The sequence below is a fragment of the Ammospiza caudacuta genome, chromosome 5 (genome assembly GCF_027887145.1).
Source record: "Ammospiza caudacuta isolate bAmmCau1 chromosome 5, bAmmCau1.pri, whole genome shotgun sequence".
NCBI classification, from domain to species: domain Eukaryota; kingdom Metazoa; phylum Chordata; class Aves; order Passeriformes; family Passerellidae; genus Ammospiza; species Ammospiza caudacuta.
Window position 1 is genome coordinate 31,917,633 of NC_080597.1, and position 19,065 is coordinate 31,936,697.

The 19,065-nt window shown below is 37.0% G+C and overlaps 1 protein-coding gene across 2 annotated transcripts in view; it reads right to left on the reverse strand.

Annotated features, from left to right (window-relative positions):
* Positions 1–18,956, reverse strand: part of SCYL2 (SCY1 like pseudokinase 2) — a 34,413-nt gene extending 15,457 nt beyond the window's left edge. The window contains exons 1-9 of one of the 2 annotated variants that reach the window (XM_058805163.1): positions 18,807–18,956; positions 14,864–15,067; positions 10,774–10,931; positions 6,810–6,954; positions 6,025–6,174; positions 5,187–5,408; positions 4,236–4,352; positions 2,761–2,886; positions 1,129–1,305 (exon numbers count right to left, since the gene is read on the reverse strand). In XM_058805163.1, coding sequence (XP_058661146.1) covers positions 1,129–1,305; positions 2,761–2,886; positions 4,236–4,352; positions 5,187–5,408; positions 6,025–6,174; positions 6,810–6,954; positions 10,774–10,931; positions 14,864–15,040 — 1,272 coding nt within the window. In that variant the 5' untranslated portion in view covers positions 15,041–15,067; positions 18,807–18,956. Of the gene's footprint in view, positions 1–1,128; positions 1,306–2,760; positions 2,887–4,235; positions 4,353–5,186; positions 5,409–6,024; positions 6,175–6,809; positions 6,955–10,773; positions 10,932–14,863; positions 15,068–18,806 lie in introns of those variants that run through there. The other variant, XM_058805164.1, reaches the window with a different exon arrangement.
* Between the last annotated feature and the right edge of the window lie 109 nt (positions 18,957–19,065).

The window sequence follows — 19,065 nt, forward strand, 5'->3', positions numbered from 1 at the left end:
ACAAACCAGCTTTTGTGTCCATTATGCTCCAGATGTAACTTTGCTACAAACTTTTTGCAGCAAGGATTATGTCACAAATCTAATGTTAAAGGCAACAGAACACAGATTTACCTTTTAGGATAACACAGGACAAATGAGATGTTCACTGGCTTTTGGTTAGTTAAACATTGACTTTTTTCAAGACAAAAGAACTAACATAAAGCTTCAGAGTACAAAGTATAAACAGCATTAAGTCGTTCAAATTTCCTGAGGTATTCTCAGACAGCTGCCTCCTTCCCTGCCTCCACAGTGTAATGACACTTCTCTGGTCCGGTTTTCTGAAACCCAGGAATCAAAGGTCTGCTATGTTTACCTTGCCCTTTCAGTACTCTGCAGATAAATAATGGCACACAGGAGTGAGCTAGAAGGAATGCATACCTGTCTCTCATCTGTGGAGGCACAATGCCCTACTTTATGACAGATTTCTCAGGAATCATCGTGGTGATGACAAAAGGATGCAAATTTTTGCTCCTTTACAGAAATGACTATGTCCTAATGTTATACATTTAATCAACACGGAAAACAGCATATTTTACTTACCCATTACATTTGCCAAATAAAAATGAAATTAATTTCACAAATTTTTGCACAGTCCTCAAACAAATGCTACTCTTAAAGAGCACTTCTTAGAGAGTGTCAATGCTACAATTTTTCCACCCCATGATCCCAATGTCAGCAAACTGGATAGAAGAAAAACCCATCTCAAAAATCCCCAGGTTCATCTACTGGTAGAATATATGCAAACTGCACTGTACAATCCTGCTCAGATTGCCAAGATATGTGTTAACATGCATAGAAATATATCTCCTACAATCAACCAAAACCAAGTGGTAAATGAAACCTTTTTTGCAAATCTCATCTCATCTATAAATGCAATATACCCTCAGAACTCATATAAACAAGCAAAAGTAGAAGCTTTCAGAATATCCTGGAAAAATCTATTTTGAATGAATCAAGACTGCCTGGACAACTACAGAGCAGACTGGGCAATGCGTGTGAAGCTGGAAAAGGGAAATAGAAGAATTAGTCATTTTTTCAGGGAAAACAAAAACAAATGCAAAAATTGTAATATGAATAATATTAACATACCTGGATTGGTTCTTGCTGCTTAAAAACAGGACCAAGATCAGGTAGAATGAGTTTGATATATTCTTCTTTGGTGCACTCCTCAGCAATTAAGAGAACATTAGGCAAGACAAAGGGTACCATATCCGGATTCACAAATTCAGAAGTCAGGCAAGGCAAAATTCGCTGAATTATAACACGCTAAAAGGAAAAAAACCCCAAGTATGAATCATGTACTGCACTGCAGTAAGTTACCATTGTGCCAGTTCAGCAGATTTTGTATTAGCCTGGTATTTACAAAAACGTAGAGAGGTAATTTTTAGTTCTGATCACTTATTGGCAGAGTACACTGTAGTTAATTTACACTGTGCTACTCTGTTTAATTTTCTGTTTGCACTCAAAATTAACAACTGTGAAGATCAACAAAAAGCAATTAATGGTACAGGAAATAGGACTTTGAGCCACACATGAGTTATGATAATCATGCTCCATATGCTTTCTTAAAAATACCCTAAGAAGACCCTTAAAAATACCCTATAAACCCTCCAAATTAGTAATTTTTTGTTTCTGAACCCCATCATTCACTGAACAAACACATAATCCTACTATACCTTCCTGCAAAACTCCAGACACATTCCCTAACTAGGATTCTGCTGATAAAACAGCTATTAAAACTGTGGATGTCTACTGTAGCGTTAGACATCCTTAAATTCTCTTGAAGTTAATAAAAAGAAATATATGGTTCAAGGGCGTAGTCATTTCCCTCATAAAATATACTTTCAAGACAGAAAAAAAAATATAAAAAGAATGCCCTAAAGATTATTTGATCAATCAGTGGCTGTCTAAAGTTAGGTGAAATACATGCCACTTATTTCCAAATTCAAAGCACCAACCATTTCTGATCAACCAAAAAAATTACTAAATTAAAAATAATAGAGTATTGACTGTGGAGTCTAAGTGTTGCACTGTGTAGTGCAAAACAGAACTAAAAATACAGAAATTTAATGCACTGGTTGAGAAGCTCAGTTATTCTACTATGTATTAAACTACTTTTCTATCACATATGCATTATGGCTTATATAAATTAAGGTATACCAAAAAAGGAAAGAGAGCCAGTCTAGACATATTGCTTAACACTGCACAGGAGAAATATGTAATGACAGGCATTTGCCTTTGAGATTTCTGAGCACTGCCAGCACAAGAAAGCACTTAGTCTACTGAGGGAAGGAAGCTTTACATCATTCAACATTAAAGTACTGCCTTGCTATGAAAAAACCTGAAACAATCTTATAGGAAAAAAATGTGGCAAATTGGCTTCAAAGAGCAATGATGGCATCTGAAACACAGGGAAAGCCTTTAAGCGGAGAGAAGACAACTCCCTTTCAAACTGGGATGAACTACAACAGGACATGCAAATGATGGTTCCTAATTTGGCCTATTTGCCATTTTCCACTTAAACTATTATTGATTGCTGAGGAATACTTCCAGAATAAGCAGATTCTAATCTCCCTATATTTCCTTCTACTCTATTCTGACAGTCTCACGGCAGTCTATTATAGTACAATGCTACACAATGTCCAGCATTCCAGTGCCAAAATGCTAACAGATGTTCATATATTTTCAAACTTGCTATTACAAGACATCATTCAGACATACCTTAGGTAGTTTTGGCAGAACTTTTGGTAGTCCTTTAAAGAATTGTGATTTCTGCAGGTTATCCCTTTGAAATAATGAATCAAAATACTGAAGTGTCATTGCTCCTACATCATCGAAGAATGGTATCTAAAAATAAGATTAAAAGGTTTTGATCTTGAGGGGGACAAGACTGACACTGCTACAATTATTCCAAAATATTATCATCTACCTACCCTTTCAATGCATGACAGTAAGCCTTTACAATGACATGTCTGCAACTAACAATTAGAAAATTAAATTTTTACATTAGTAGTAAAATATTCAGATACAGGTTGATTATTAAGACAGAATTTTCCTAGCATTTTTCAAAACTCATGCATGTTACGTGTATCTAAGTTAAAACATTATTTCATATACAGTAAGGGGCTTACAAAAAATGTAATGTAAAATAAAAACTTTGAATAAATATTCTTCTAGGAATAATTATGCTGTATTGTATTGTATTACATTATATTACAACACAGGATGACCTACATCTGGGCTCCCACCCCTGGAAACTCCAGAAACCCTGGAAACTCTGATATCTCTACCCTATAATTCAGTGTGCAGATGTGGTAAAAGAGACTCAACATCTTTATAAAACCATACTGCTTAATACAACCCCTCACAGATTTGTTTGTTGTAGTCCTTCAGAAAATTGAGCTGATACCTAAGAAATATCTACCAATTCCCTCACTCCCATCTTTCAGCATATACGTGCACAAAACCATCCCCTGCTCCCTTCTCCCTTCTTCACCCACTGTTTTCTTCAACAGTTAAATCACTGATTCCTATCTCTCCATACCATCTTTTTACACCACAGCAAAATAATAAAATCCTTTAGCAAAACAAAACTATAAGCAGGAACCTGAAAAGCTATCAGATTGGAGAAAATGGGGCATAAGACAAGGGAAGAACAATGCTACTTTCATATAGGAAAATGGAGCAACAGTTTTGCCTTATTAAAACTTACATTAAATCCTACTTGCAATTAAATTTTGCTTTGTTAGGGTGAACAATTTCTGAATATACTTTATTATTCTGCACACTTAAGAATATACCAAAAATCATAAGCCAAAAGTTAATCTTTATGTTTACTGCCCTTTATCATTTCCTCACTTTCCAATCCTTCCAATATAATTTTAAAGATTGAATTGTATAAAATCATAGCACTGAAAGGATTCCAATTGAATGGAAAGGAATAAAACAGTGTTGCATTGAATAATTTTTGAATAATTGAATAATTTTCTAAATTCTGTCTCAGCACCCACTTTTTCCCTATAAATAAATGTCAGCATAAGGATAACTTTTGGCATCAACTAACATTACATCTAAATGGTTAAAAAATATTTAACATTTCAAATAAAATGCTTCACAGAAAACACTTCAAAATAGCTCTAGAAATCAAACAGTAATTTCTCTCTTTCCTATGGCTGCTGTATTTTCCATGGACTGACCTTAGTCATTTGATCAGCGTCTGGTCTGACTGCTGGAGCTACGTTTAGGAGGAGCTTTACGTGCTCACGCACCTCCTCGGGTATGTTCTCAAGAGTACTGGAGCTTAAACGGCTCAGCTGTGGAAATAATTCAAGCATGAACACCATGAAGTCAGAAAACTCTGCATGTAACTACTTCCAATATACAACATTTGTTCTCTTGATGGTTTCTCTATCCATGCATTTGATATCCCTCTCTTCTTGCTCACAGTCTCCTCTGTTTCCCAAGAGCCTACCTGTTTCAGGTCCCATCTCTGTTTTTAAAACTTCCCACTGTAGTTCAGGTTATCAGAGAACAAACACAATATTTTAAACAGGCAAATGTCATTATCTGAGGTGTTGTCTATACACATTAAAACACAGTACACACTGTGCGGCAGTGGGCACCCAAAGCACTTACAACAAAGGAAACCTGCATATGAGCAGACATCATGTTAGCTGATCCAATTAACTGTGATGCTGTCCTCTGTTAATTCTCACAGTCCACAAAGAATGTGAAATGGTGATAGCTAAGTGGACACCAACTGCCATGTCAAGTGATCAAATCACGCTAAACCCAGCCCTCTACAGTGGTCCTACACAGGTAATTTGGTGCCAGGTGTTTCATACTGTTCATCCCAACAGGTAAGCATTATTTCACAAAACCACATTCAACAGGTTTACCGAGAAATTAGGTGAAAAATGCAATTTTTAGTTTATAAAGTTGGTACATGTAACCTCCTCTAAACATATTTTTATTTCTCATATTTTGCTATGATGTTTTTCCTTGTTATATGTATGCAGGGTAAGATACCATTGTCAGATGGTTTATGTTGGAGCACTGATAGTGTTCTCAATATTCAAATCTATTTTACAGTAGTAACTTTTCAAATATGAAAATCAATAAACAATAACCATAAAAAGAACAAATACCTGGTCCAGCTGTCTACTAAAGCTTTTATAAATATCTTGCTTGTTGACCTCAAAAATTGGCTTCCCTTTATTAAACACCGCATACATAACAGCTCCCAGAGAGTACATATCACTGGCTGTCTCACAGCTCACAGAGAGAATATATTCTGGCGCCAGATACTCAGGATTTGGAAGACACAAGGATGGCAAGTTTGGATCCCATTCCTTACAAGGGAACTTTGGCTACAAGAGAAGTATGAGAAGCAAAACAAAGTACATTTATCAAGGATTTTTAAAGACCGTTTTCAAAAAGAAATTCAAGCAGCGAAAAATAATTAAGCCACTCAAATTCAATTATGAATCAAACAGCAACACAGTAAGGCAAAACTGTAAAGATTCTCTGTCTAGCTTAGAGTGATTCCCTGATGCAGTTTTATCTGAATATTAGAGCTGGGAAGTGTAATGTAAAATCAAAGCACTGCTGTAATGAGGAAACATGAGATATGATGGAATTAATTTTCAAAGGTAGCAGCCAGGCACTGAGTAAGTGGAACACACTAAGTTAGGCTTGCAAGTCATCCAACATAAAGGGGAGCAGAAGTGGCACAGGCTCCAGCCTCTGTTTGAAACCAGCACTAGTCTACTGTGACCCCACTGAGCTCACTCAGGCTCTTTTTCTGAGACTACCAAATGCAGCACTTCAATCCAGACCTGTGCCATATGTTCTAACTTCGGGCCAACAAAATACAGAGGTGAATATTAAATAAATGGCTATGTACTGGAATGCAAAATCATGAAACTGGTTTCAGGCAAAGACCTGAATGTGAAACTGAATGATGATACAGATAAAGATTCCTACCTCCTGTTCAGATGGATTTGTTGATTGGATACAAAAATCAAAGCCCATTATTTTCCATGCTCCACTCTTATTCAAGATTATATTTTCAGGAGTAATATTTCCATGGACCATTTTGACACTGCTATGCAAAAATGACAAACCTTCAGAAACCTGTTCATAAAAGATCATTATTTCAGGTTAAATATTTCCCCAAACATTCTGTAAGACATTTACAAAATTCTGTTCTTATGGTCATAGTTAAATTCCTTAGTTAACTAAGAAACAATTTTTTCATATTTTAGTCTATGCCTTAAAAATTATGCATGAAGGAAATTAAACACAGATGGGTAATCAACAGGTGAGATTACTAGTGTTAATTAACTATCACAGCATAAGTGTGGTGGTGCATTCCCCTCTCCTCTCAGGCCACACCATCTCAGAAGAACAAAAATGCTTTATGAAGCTGGTCAATATATTCACCAAAAAAACCCTTGGGAGCTAATGGTTCTTCACAGAACGTAAAGGAAAGATTCACAGAAACAGTTGTAGCATAGACATTTACATGCTAAATAAAAATTAATTGAAGTTTCTATTTTACATGTCAGAACAATAAAAAAAAGTGTAGCACCTTAGAGCTTCTAGTGTTTACCCTCTTTTACACTTAGAGAGATCAGGGCACTATTACCTCACCTCACTATTACTTGATTTATATAGGCAGACAAAACTTTGGCAGTGTACTGACTTCATTTAAAAAAATCATTAATATTAAAAGAAGAAAAAAATTATAAAGACAACCTGTACCATACCTGAAGCAAACCATATTTGGTCTCCACGTCATAAAGTTTGTATTCTTTAATGTCTGATGGTAAAGGAGAAGGTAGGTTGTCCCAGCTGCCAAGAACATTAGCTAAACTTGCACAGACTGGTTCTGTACAAAATGCCAAGCAATCCCTGTATAGGAAATGCATTAAAAAATTTCTTGTACATAAATGTAATATATCTCTTGACTGCAAATAAAGAACCATACAAATATCAACTATATTGCCAAAGCACCTGGTGCTACCAAAAGCCATATTATATTTCAGGTTTTGAATTATTTTAATATTATACTAAAGAGAAACACATAAATGCCTGAAGTTTAAAAAATTACTAGAATTAGGATATTTTATTCTCTAACATTCATATAAATCACTAATAATTCACACAATGCCTCATAATTTTTTTTTTTTTAATAATGCTTTCCTTGTCCTGATCCAGGACAAATTCATCAACTAATTCTTATGGCTATTAAAACTTGTAAAATCAGACTTCTACCTATGCCTTAAACCAACACATCCCTGACTGAAGCAGTACTTAATGAGGTCAGACAATGATCAGAAACTAAATTAATATAAGGGAGCACCTGAATATTCTTTTACTTTGACAACTGACAGAGAAGACCTACAAAGACAAATACACTTGTTATATGAACAGCAGTTTGCATGTGAAGTGACTGTTCTCTAATTATTTTATTGATTTTCTTCATGAAAAATTAATGGTCTTGCTTATGCATTTTTGTGTCAATTGTTTTTGAAAACAGAAGAAGCAAACTTCCATACATAAGGACTGGTTGTAACACTGTCAAAATTTCAGAATTGGTCCTATATATTGGAAACCAATCAATTTCCCAAGCTTCATGCAACACAGAGAGAGTCATTCTTTACATCCACATTCTTCACACTGCTCTGCATAGCAGTGGAGGCCCTGGAGAGCCATTGCAATTCACTCCTTAATTGTTTTAAAGGGATTCTTTTGAGAAAGCACTACATGGATGGTAGCACACATACTTGCTTTAAGGATCATTAATTCATGAGAACACTAAATACTGCATCAGTATGGACACAGAAAACAGAAAACAAAAAAACAGTAACAAAGACATTTTTTAATCTAAAGTTCTAGGCAAGAAGACAGAGCCTAACTTTTTGATCACTCCATAAAAACATCAGAAGACATGTCTCAGCATGAAACTACCACATATTTTTTTAGTATTTCAATTATTAACAAGCTTGACCTTTGAAGTAAGGCCACTGTAACATGCAAACGTCTTACTATCCATCCAGACTTTAGTTTTATCTACTGCCTCTCTAGAAGAAAAACAAGTGAAAAGTAAAATACTTTGAATGCTAAGTGTCAGCCAACCTGTCACAAATTTTTGCTTGGTTTCCTCCCTCCCATTCTGAAAATAACATACCTTTCATGTTTCTATTAATATGGCTAGGGTTATAAAACTTGTTTCTGTTATAAACACAACTCAAAATGAGAACATAGAAAGACAAAGTACTTTCTTTTCAGTCTGACTTCAGCTTTACCATAGAGCTTATCCATTTAGTACTGGTTAAGGCACAGATGAAAATACCAAGGGAACAGTTATTCCATGGTTTTCATAACAAACTCTCTGATTACTACTGGTTTTAGGGAATAAAAATATGGCTGTTTATTTTTTACTTTAGGAGGTAATTAAAAAAAGGGCCCAAGCCACAGTATTGCACAGTATTGGAGGGATGCAGTAAATCTAATTAAATAGTAGAATTTTGCAGAAGGTGATGTCTGCCATATAAGGCAGCTGCCTTAACAGTTTCCTGAATAATATCAACATGAAAGTCAGAATAGTAAGATAAAAACATTTTAAAAATAAAAAGTGACAACTAAAAATACATATGCTTTCTACAGGGGAACAATGTAACAAATGCAATGTTCTAGTAAATTATAAGGGCCAATTCATACTACTACTGTTTTTAAAGGGTAGGAATGATATTATGAGTAAACCCACAATTTGTTTTTTTATCCTTTTCTTCAATGCTTTCCAGTGCTGTTAATGTAATTCAAGACCATTTGTAAATAAACATACTCATATTACATATTTTGTATAAATAAGGAGTTACTCAAAAAATGCATGTTAAGAGGTTTTAAATCATTACATGTAATACGTACATTTATATTTAATATAACTATGTTGGATACCAATAATTTCTAGTAGAAACATTCTATTAATAGTAGAAAAGCTATCTACACACTAGAGTCAGAAAGGTATGGCCTTTCTTTCCATATCTACTTCAGCCCTCCAGGTGCATCAAGTATCTATTTGCATCATAAGGGAGGAATATAATGGGTGACCTGCAAGCAGTTCATTACAACTGTACGCTACTTTGGGTAACACAAAAGAAGAAAAAAGGAAGAAAAAGAAAGATCAGGTACAGTCTAGCTAGAACACCCATGAGAGATTTCTTCAAGAACAGACACTCTGCAAAGACCTGAAATCCTAAAGCAATCTTACAGCATGCTTGCACAAGGTTAGACACACATATATTCTACATAAACCTTTATTTTATTAATCTTCTCCAAAAACTGTTACACCAGTAACAGCAACTGTACAGGTTTTGTGCTTCTGGCGTTTCTACCAGCAGCTGAGTGTGCTGAGTATGGAAACAAAGACAGCAGAAGCAAGGTGTAAGGCATTACTAAAGACTCACAAACAACTCTGATGTGACTACACTGTTACTTTTACTCCAAAGGTTTAAATACCTCACAAGACCACCACCAAAGCTTTCTTAAAGGTATCAATCTGGGTGTTTTCTTCTGAAAGGCAAAGTTCAGGGGGAAAGCTGCTGAGTCAACTGGAGAGCTGTGACAATTTTAGGAAGAAGGCAGAGGTATACTCTGGGATTCACTTGCATACACTATAATTTGAGATGACTCTAGGCCATTCAGCATGTAATAGTTTATTTACCGTTGTAGAGTACTGAGAGCTGTCTTCAACTACCTGATTTCCTTTTGGCCATTGTAAGGGATATCCTAGATCACAGGTGCTATGACAGCTTTGAGCCCCTGTTAATGTGAAATGTGTTTAGCACTGGAGGAAAGATAGATATGAATACGTAAGTGCAATCCAATAAACCTGTCTCAGAGCAGGCATTGCAAAGATGAAGCATTCCTACAGTATTGTCAGCTTCTAGAAAGCATTTGGAAAAAGTCAACACAGAAAGGAAGGACATTATAGAATGAATCTTTATCAGGCTGCTTAGGATAGGATCACTTTTGGAAATCATCTAGTCCAACCCCCTTCCTCTTTGGGGAAAAAACCCTAAAACCTCCATGATCTTCTTTGGTATTACCAGGATCAGCTTCCTATTTTAACATAAAAGCTTGATTTTCTATGTTAGATTTTAGTGTGCTGTTATCCCTACAGCTGAACAATAAATCTGTAAGACAACCAGTTATTGTTCCTAGTGACCAACCTTTCATAAATCAAATAAGCACTAGAAGAACATGCTGAATTTTGTCTTTCTTGATGGGCACCTGAAGGCCTTTTCAACACATATTTAGTTACAACACATACAATTTATCAAAAACCTCTAATCTCACATGTACTACATACATGTCATACACGGAACAAAACGTATGAAAAAGTTTTTGAGAGAAAACTATTTTAAGAGAATTCTTTGAAAGCAAAATTAATTAAAGCACCAAATTTTCATGCTGTAATGGTCATGTGTAGCCTTACAGCTGCAACTGGACTAAAATCAAGCAACAGATTATTAATTTGATTCACACCCAAACTACATTCTGTGGTGGGGGGCGAGGAATATGGGGATAGGGTGAATACCTTGTCATATGAATAAATACACTAAACTTGAATCTGATCAAATGTATGTATTGAATGTTCCAGACAGTTTACATCCACTACCAAAACAATGATTAAAAGTAACTGTTCTCTACTTTACTACAGCTTACCTGGACTCTTCTAAAGGATGCTGTACAGTAAGTAGTCTAGGGTGTCGAAGCCTAGTTAGCTGTTGAACACCTCGTTTTAAGGAATCAATAATCTGATCTTTTTCAAATTTTTGGTACTTGTCTATTAGCTTCTTATCAAAGACAAAAACAGCCACTTCCTGAAAATAAGCAACAGAATTCTCTCAGTATATAACACAGCCAAAATCTAAGCCTACACACAATTATATACAAATATAGTTTTTCAATCAACAGTACAATCCCAGCAATACAATAACCAAACAAAGAAGCTGACTTGTTCTTTCTTAGTCCCAGTCATGGAAGACCTTACTGTAGATAAATCCTGAAACAGACATTTTGAATTAAGGTACTAATGTTCCTTTATTGTATAAACAGTAATGAGTAAACTATAACCCCTACCTACACAGTGACAAAGCAGCAGATCCACAGTCAGAAATCAGCCTGATTTTAAGTAGATCAAAGCATTTATATCTACTATGAACAGTTAAAATATTCTGACTATATATCAAGTGTTGCTTTATTAAATCAAGTCCTGTCTTAGTGTTCTGCTCCAAACCAGTACAATCTGACAAAGGAGTCACAGTAGTCTATTAATCTGATCAGACCATTCACATGATAAAACACTAAGAATTCTGTAATGCTTAAAGATGTGAAAAAACCAAAAACATTAAGAACAGAGAAATCCTCTCCAACTTCTGCAACCAGAGCAGGAGAAAATTAAGAAATCTGTATGAAACTTTGAAATTACAGAGGTCGATATAAAATAAAAAATTAGATTACATCAGCATCTGGGAAGTTGTTAATGTCGAAATTTATCAACTGATGAAAACAAGGAATTAAAACCTTTCATCATGAAACAGACTTTTATATGCTGCTACAACAGCATTATGAATAATAATAAAGGTTAGAAAGCAGTAGAAAATAATATGAAAATACAGTTTGCAGTCCCAAGAGGAACTCAATGCTCTTTTAGTGTACATTTTATAATCCTTACTCTAATTAAAATCTCACAGGAACAACTTCATTATTAATTAAATAAAACGTATAAACTTTCAGAAATAGGCTATCTAAAATATGAAATTCAGCCCAATACACAAAAATTGATTTTTAACTATTTTCATTAAGCCCTTAGCAGGTGAATACTTGTAACTAACTCAACTAAGTACACTTTTCCTACCTCTATTTCCTGCCTCTATCCATATCTGCTCCCTGCTCCAGCTTTTATGTGTGATGGATCAAACATTTACACAAGGCAGAGAAGAGCAATAACAGGGGATGGAAGAAATGCACTGAGCAGTACATGAACAATAACAAAATTTCAAACTAAGACTGCACTTATGAAAAAACTTCTGTTTGATGACAAGTGAAAAGAATCAGAAAGTATTTAAATCAGCTATGGTTTGAATATTTTTTGATGGGTCTAAGTAAGTTCTATTGGTGCTTGCTGCAATCCTGCATGGTTTGTTTAAACTCATAATTCCCCGCACCTGGCAGTGGAGAACACAATTTGTGCTTCAGACCCTTAACCAGCTGACTCAAGGCCATTAGGACCCTCTTGACTGTCTGTAGCCTTGTTGTTGGGACTTACCTTCTGATTTCTGCTAGCTTTACAACTGAGCTGGCAAGTGCTTTGTGACCTTACCCTATCTATTTATGACTGCACTTTCTAAGCAGAAGGACAAGTGCCACATTGTGCCAAAAAAAAGTGTAAGTGCATAAAGTCTAAGTTATATCTAAGATGAGCTGAAATACATACTGTGAAATTATACACCTATATATAACCAGACTGACTCATAAATCTTTCAGACAAACAGCAGTAGATCAGCTATGAAATAGCACCAGACAAACATATGCACACAGGTAAGTAATTTCCACACATTCTGTTAGGTTGTTACTAAGTCACCTACACAGTAAGCAAGAAAAGACAAGGTACATTAAAAAAATAATAACAGATAAACATTCAGAAATCCTAGAAAAGGAGCAAGGCAGAAACCAGGCAGAACTCGGAAAAGAAGAATAAAGTTATAGATATTTACTGTCACCAGAGATGGAATATTTGTAACTGTCCACTGACTCAAAACAGGAACAAAAATAATCCTGAAAACAAAGATTTCAGGGATCTACTGCTGTAACATTAAAACCTCCAAATTTAGTTGTTTTATCTGGCTACAATGACTTAAACTATTAAGTCTATTAGACTTATAAGACTTAAACTACTGTGTTGTGGTAAAGTGACAACAACAAGGTCTTACATCCTACTTGTCTGATTACAATACACACTGCAAAAAAACCTTGTAGCTTCAACTTAAGATATACACACTTGTAATACAGCAAATATGTGCAACTTCACAAAAGTGACTGCTATCACCTTGAAAATGACAGCCAGCCCAAAGAACATTCAGAAGGTACATGGGAGGGAAATAAAAAATGTTAAAGAACATATATTGCAATACAACATACCATAAGCCTGTATTGCTGCACCATTTGTTTTGCAATGGCAAAGTGAATGTTGACATGGTGTTACCTAACTGGTAATATTAATACTTAATGGGAACTGCATGTCAGAAGACCAGCCATCTAAAATTCCATGCAGTACAACTGCTGCTGTATTTTTAATTACTAATGATGGCATGCAACTGCACGGATGTTAGTCAGGGTTTACAGATATATTGCAGGACCACATGGAGCACCTGAACTAAAACTCTGTAAAATTGTTGATCAGAACACCCATTCAAGGCTTGAAAAAGGTGATTGACAGGAAACTAGTTACATATACTCTGTCAACTATACAGTGAAAGAAACTTGCTGTAACTCTCTAGACCTTAAGGATATATACCTGCTACAGGTCAAATGCTTACTGGCCCCATAGATTGTATAAAATATATCAAAATTACCATGCTTCTAATGTTATTACTGTGTATAGCCGAGTAAGACCAAAAAAAAAGCCCAAATGAACAGCTATGTTGGGTTAAAATCAGAAAATAAAAGACACACAGAGCTCTGCACCAGCTAAAAAATGAAAACATGGCAAAAGTACCTGATTAAACATTGTTCAGACTCTGTCACAGAATCAGATCACACATTCTTTGCAGATTATTTATTCTATCTATTATATATATCTATTTGCTACTGTTTATTTGCCTATGATCTAACAGATTGTATAAACATTTTCCAACTACATTCCTTTGTGTCCATTTCTTTTTGGTGTATTTGCAGCAAGCTGTTGCATTGTCTAAGTGACTTCACATTTCTTAGCATTACTTTTAACTAAAGACTATAATTTATTAACACTTCATTTACACTTTGAAACTTGTATTTTCTCCCTGAATTTGAAAAAAGACTTTTCACATTTCTCCAGTGCAACAAAATAATTTTCTGTAATAATAATTCTTAAACTCTGTTTTTTACAAACCTTCCTATGAAGTCACAGTCCTATATTAATTTATACATGTAATTTCAAATGAGTCAAATGCTTGAGTATTGGTGCTCTAAACCCTAATACTTTAAGGAAACTAAAAAGGAACAATACTGATCTGAAAGCAGCACACGAAAGCATGACTTCCTTCACAACCTCCTCCTATATCCCATGCCTTCCTGTTACAGTATCTCATAATTTAACATTTCTAAGTTCTCAATTTCTGTACGGTAGCTGAGCAAAAAACTACAGTGTGGGTTGCTGACAACAAATGACGACATACTTCATGGTTATTCTAAACTGTAAAAATTCAGAATTGTTACCAAAATAAAAGCTCCAGCTGCAACAAAATGGGGAACCAATCCATGGTAAAGTAAACTTATTGTCAGGTCACTTTTAACTTGGATGAATTCTTGATCTTGGTTCAAAATTGTATGCTATGAATGTAGAACCACTTCTTTCTCCGACAAAAGACTTAAAGCAAGTAATACTTACATGTCTGAGAACAAAGTACTTAAATAGCACTGAGTTTTTTGTGTCATTTCACTACCCTTAACATGAGTCTGTCCAGTCAGACTGTAACTGCCACTTACCAACTGCTACCAATCAATCTGTCATCTAATGCTTATAAACAGAGGTCTTTAGTTGATAACTCACCTGCTTTGTTGATTTTTTAGTTCCATGGAATATCTTCCAAGCAAGACCATTACCTCCACTGGCAATGTGTCGCCCGACATCGAATTCCCTGGTGACGGGATTTCCCATGACTGCACTGGTGACATCAGCCGTCACCTTTGTGACAGTGCTCTTCAGCTTGTTCAGCATGGACTCCATGGTTTCAGTTTGCACCAAAGGCTTATCCTACAAAGATAAGAAAACAAAGGTTTCACAGTCTTCTCAATTCAAGCATTTATTGGAAACTGTAATCAAATAATGCAAAGGATTTGTAAACTATCTCCCGACAGGAAAGTTTCACACTCTGTGTATTAGTATCCATCAAACAGAAAAACAAATCTGAAGGAACACAGACTCCTTTAATTCCAGTGCTCACAGAATTACTCATTTGTCTGAGGTGAAGGATTGTTTAAGATCCCAGGCCAGCAAAATAATGGAAGTGTACTATATAGACAGCAAGTAAAAAACAGAAATATTCTTTCCTATGCAGTGCTTTTCAAAATACAAGCTCAAAATTCAGTATTTTGCCCATCAGACTGTTGACATTACCATTTGTATGATCCAACGATTAACGAGCTTAATACTTAAGTGCATGGGAAGGAAACAAGAAAGTATCTTTTTATGCTTTACCAAAATTGTGCAAGGAAGCTTTTTTCACATCACCTTTCAAATTTTAGAGCTAAAAGACTATGGCAGCTTCCAATTTACTTAATCTTCTCCTGTAGTGTGGACTTTCAGAGTTTTCTATATTTTCTTAATAAATCTGACTTGCCTATTCTGCCAGATACAAGTTCTAAAGCCATTTATGCTATTGTTTCTCTGATAATGTATACACAAGAAAGAATGAAGGCAGCAAAGAAAGAGCAGAAAAAAAAAAAGATATAGACATCCAGCTTCCTTATCTGTGTGAGCAAAGAAAAAGAGAATGCAAGAAGAAATTATTTCCTGGGATCAGTGTTGTGTAGTATATTCAAAAGCAACACTTGGGGATATTTCTTCAGTCTCTCTTTCAAGTAAGATGTAAAAACATCTGTATCCTTCAGTCAAACTTAACCAAAATCAACCACACTGAAGTTACCTGGACATGCACTCCTTCTCTCCCTGGTACTATAGATTTGATTCCACTACAAACCAGGACAAATAATCTGATTAGGTTGTAATTGCAAAGACAGACCTGTAATAGAGGTCTGTAAATGTAAAAGAGGGAATAAACATACTAAACAAAACTGTTTAAAAAGTTCCGTGCATTATGGGACAACTCCCTCCAGTGCAATTGTGTGTAACAGTATTAGCCAAGCCCCAAGGAAATCTTAGTGCAGCACTGCACGTAGAACAGCTCTGCTGCTCTATCTTGACCCTTCAGATATGAGAGGCTGTGTCTGAAATCAACAAGACAATCTTAAGAATAACTACAAACTTGTTTGGTATATAGTTAGTGTTTTGTTGAGAACACACCTTGAAATAGTTATGGAAACACAGAATTCCTTTATTAAGTAATTTTATTTCAGTATTTGAAATTTTATTATTACAAGAAATTAATTTTACTTTATGATTCATGATATGGAAAAACACATGCAAGTCCTAAATGTGCGGCCCTACACCAAACTTTTATAAAGACACTGGCTAATATCCCTGTATGAAGAAACTTTTTATCAATCTAATAAATAGGCACAAACAAGGATCATGGATTATTCTGAAAAGGATCTATAGGCATTTCCAGCTCTCAGCAATTTTATTCAGCAGCTATTCTGTGGACAAACTCTATATGCTAAAAGACTATAAAATCAATCCTAACGAGTTTAAGATAATCCCAAATCTAATTTACTTGGATTTAGATCTCGTGCTTTTTCCATTGTTTTGTTCGCTCCCAGCCATCAAATCTTCTCTAGCATCAATGCAACACCATCTTGTTAGGACTCTAAAACACTTTGCAAAATTAACTGCAGAAATATTATTAAGAAAATGTATGTGGATGCATGTTCAAATTCCTTTGTGTAAATCTGAAAGGAAACTTTCTCTACAGAGATAGTGGGAAACTGGGGTATTATTCATTAAATCAGAAGTGTCCTCTGCTGTGGGTGACAGACAAACTGCAGTGAATAGCCTGAAAAAGCCACTAGGTGAGAATGTCAACAGCATTCCAGTATCTGAAGTGCCAGAATTTAAAATTCAAGCCTGGTAGACCCTGTCCAACCTGCTCCCCTCCAGCCTGACAGTAGGCAAACTATTGTTTAATTTAGCTTCTGAGCAAGCAGTACCAAGCAACTTATTTCTCAATCAGCAGATGAGGTTTAAAGCTTACATCTACCTAACTGTAAATTTGTAGAAATCCTCTTATCAACATCTGAATATAAGCTAAAATAATAGATTTTGCTTTATAAAAACAATTGCTATCACCAACTTCAGGAAAAAAACGTATATATGTCAACAGGAACAAGGTACCTGGAAAATCCATACCCCACCAAAAACATCTCGTTTGGATAGTATCTCCAATACCACAAACCATGACAAGTTAACCACATCTGAAATACAGAAGTCTAGTTCTCAACTGTAGGAAAACTTGTTTGTTCAGTTAAGACTGGTCTAGTATTTTTAAAAAATAATAATAACCAAGTGGCAATCAAGTCAGTCACCCACAATGAAACTTGCATTTCAAGTTAAAAGGTAATAAATGAGACAAATGCAAAATCTGAAGCATAACAGTGTCTGTACAAGCCACACAGGACATGCAATAAATGTTAAAGAACTCTTCCTGTTTGAATTTCATGAGTAATATCAATGCTACTGATCCTGAGTCTGCAAAACCTGGAACTAATCCTAAAAAATTCTGAATGTTCAATATGTTTTTTCATGAATGCCCCTCACAATCAGTAATGGTTTTTATACTGATGTGCATCAGCAATCATACGGCAGCATGATGAGAACAATGATTTAGTAAGGTAGTAAGCAACAACCAACATTGCACTCAGAAAGCAGGCAGAACTTTCAAAATGTTGAAATACTGGCTGTTGAAGTCCAAAACAAAGACTGTCCACCATTTTTCAATTCTCACTCATAAAAAAAAAAACCCTGCATAATGCAAACGCAGCAGTTTAACCTCAAACTAATTCACAGCTTCATCTGATGTACGGCTGTGAGTGCACACTGCACAGTAGTACCACAGTACTACAACAAGCTGGGATCCCCCTTTGGGAACCCAGACCTGCAGGCTGGTGCACAGCTACTTCGTGCTGCCCCGCCGCATCCTATCCCCCTGCCCCAAGCCAGGATCAATCCACAGAAGTAAGTGCTGGAACAACTGAGTCACAGCAAATAAAATGACAAAACCCCAGCATTTTTGAAGCACAACCAGGCTTTTGCATTTGTTACAAAATCATCGAGAGGGTCAAATGCAATGAAGCACTGGACAAGGCTGCCCTCGCCGCACGTCAATTTCTTAACTTTCATGTACCATTTCGGTACTGAGCTTCAGCTGAATCCCTACCAAAATCCCACGGAACGAGATCCATGAACAAGGTTCCGTCTGTCGCCTGGTGACAGGTGAAACCAGCCTGTGCGCTGCACAAACCCCGGTCAGCCTGCTGCGGGCCAGTCCTCCGGGATGAAGTATTTACTGTTATTTCCAGTGAGAGCGGACTCGCACCGCTCCGCGCCGCAGGGCCGGTGCTGCGCTCCTGCTCCGCGGGGCAGCCGGCAGCAGCGCGCCGGGGGCGGCCACAGGCGGCAGGTGACCCGCGATCCGCCGGCTCGGGCAGCTCAGCGCTCCCCGCGCGGCGATCGAGCCTCCGGGGCGGCCCTTCCCCTCCAGCCCTCAGCGCCGGGCACCCGAGAGCACCGGCCCCGCGGAGCCGGCCGGCCCTGCCCGCCCCGCGCAGCGCCACCAGGCCGCGGGCAGCCGCTGTCGACCCGGGCCGCGGCCTCTCACCTGAGCCCGCGGAAACTGCCGGCGCAGCGCCCGGCCGCCCGTCGCCCTGTGGGCCCGGCGGGCCGCCTGTCACGCCGGTTCCGTCTCTCGCTCAGACCCCGTCCGGCCGCGACTACTCCATAGTGACGGCGGCAGCCTCGGCGGCGGGGCGGGGGCGGCCGGAGCTCGGCTCACTTCCGACCCGCAGGGGCGGCGCTGGGCGCGGCCGGGGGCGGCGGGCGGGAAGTGATGCGCTCTGCCGGCTTCCGCCAGGCGCTCG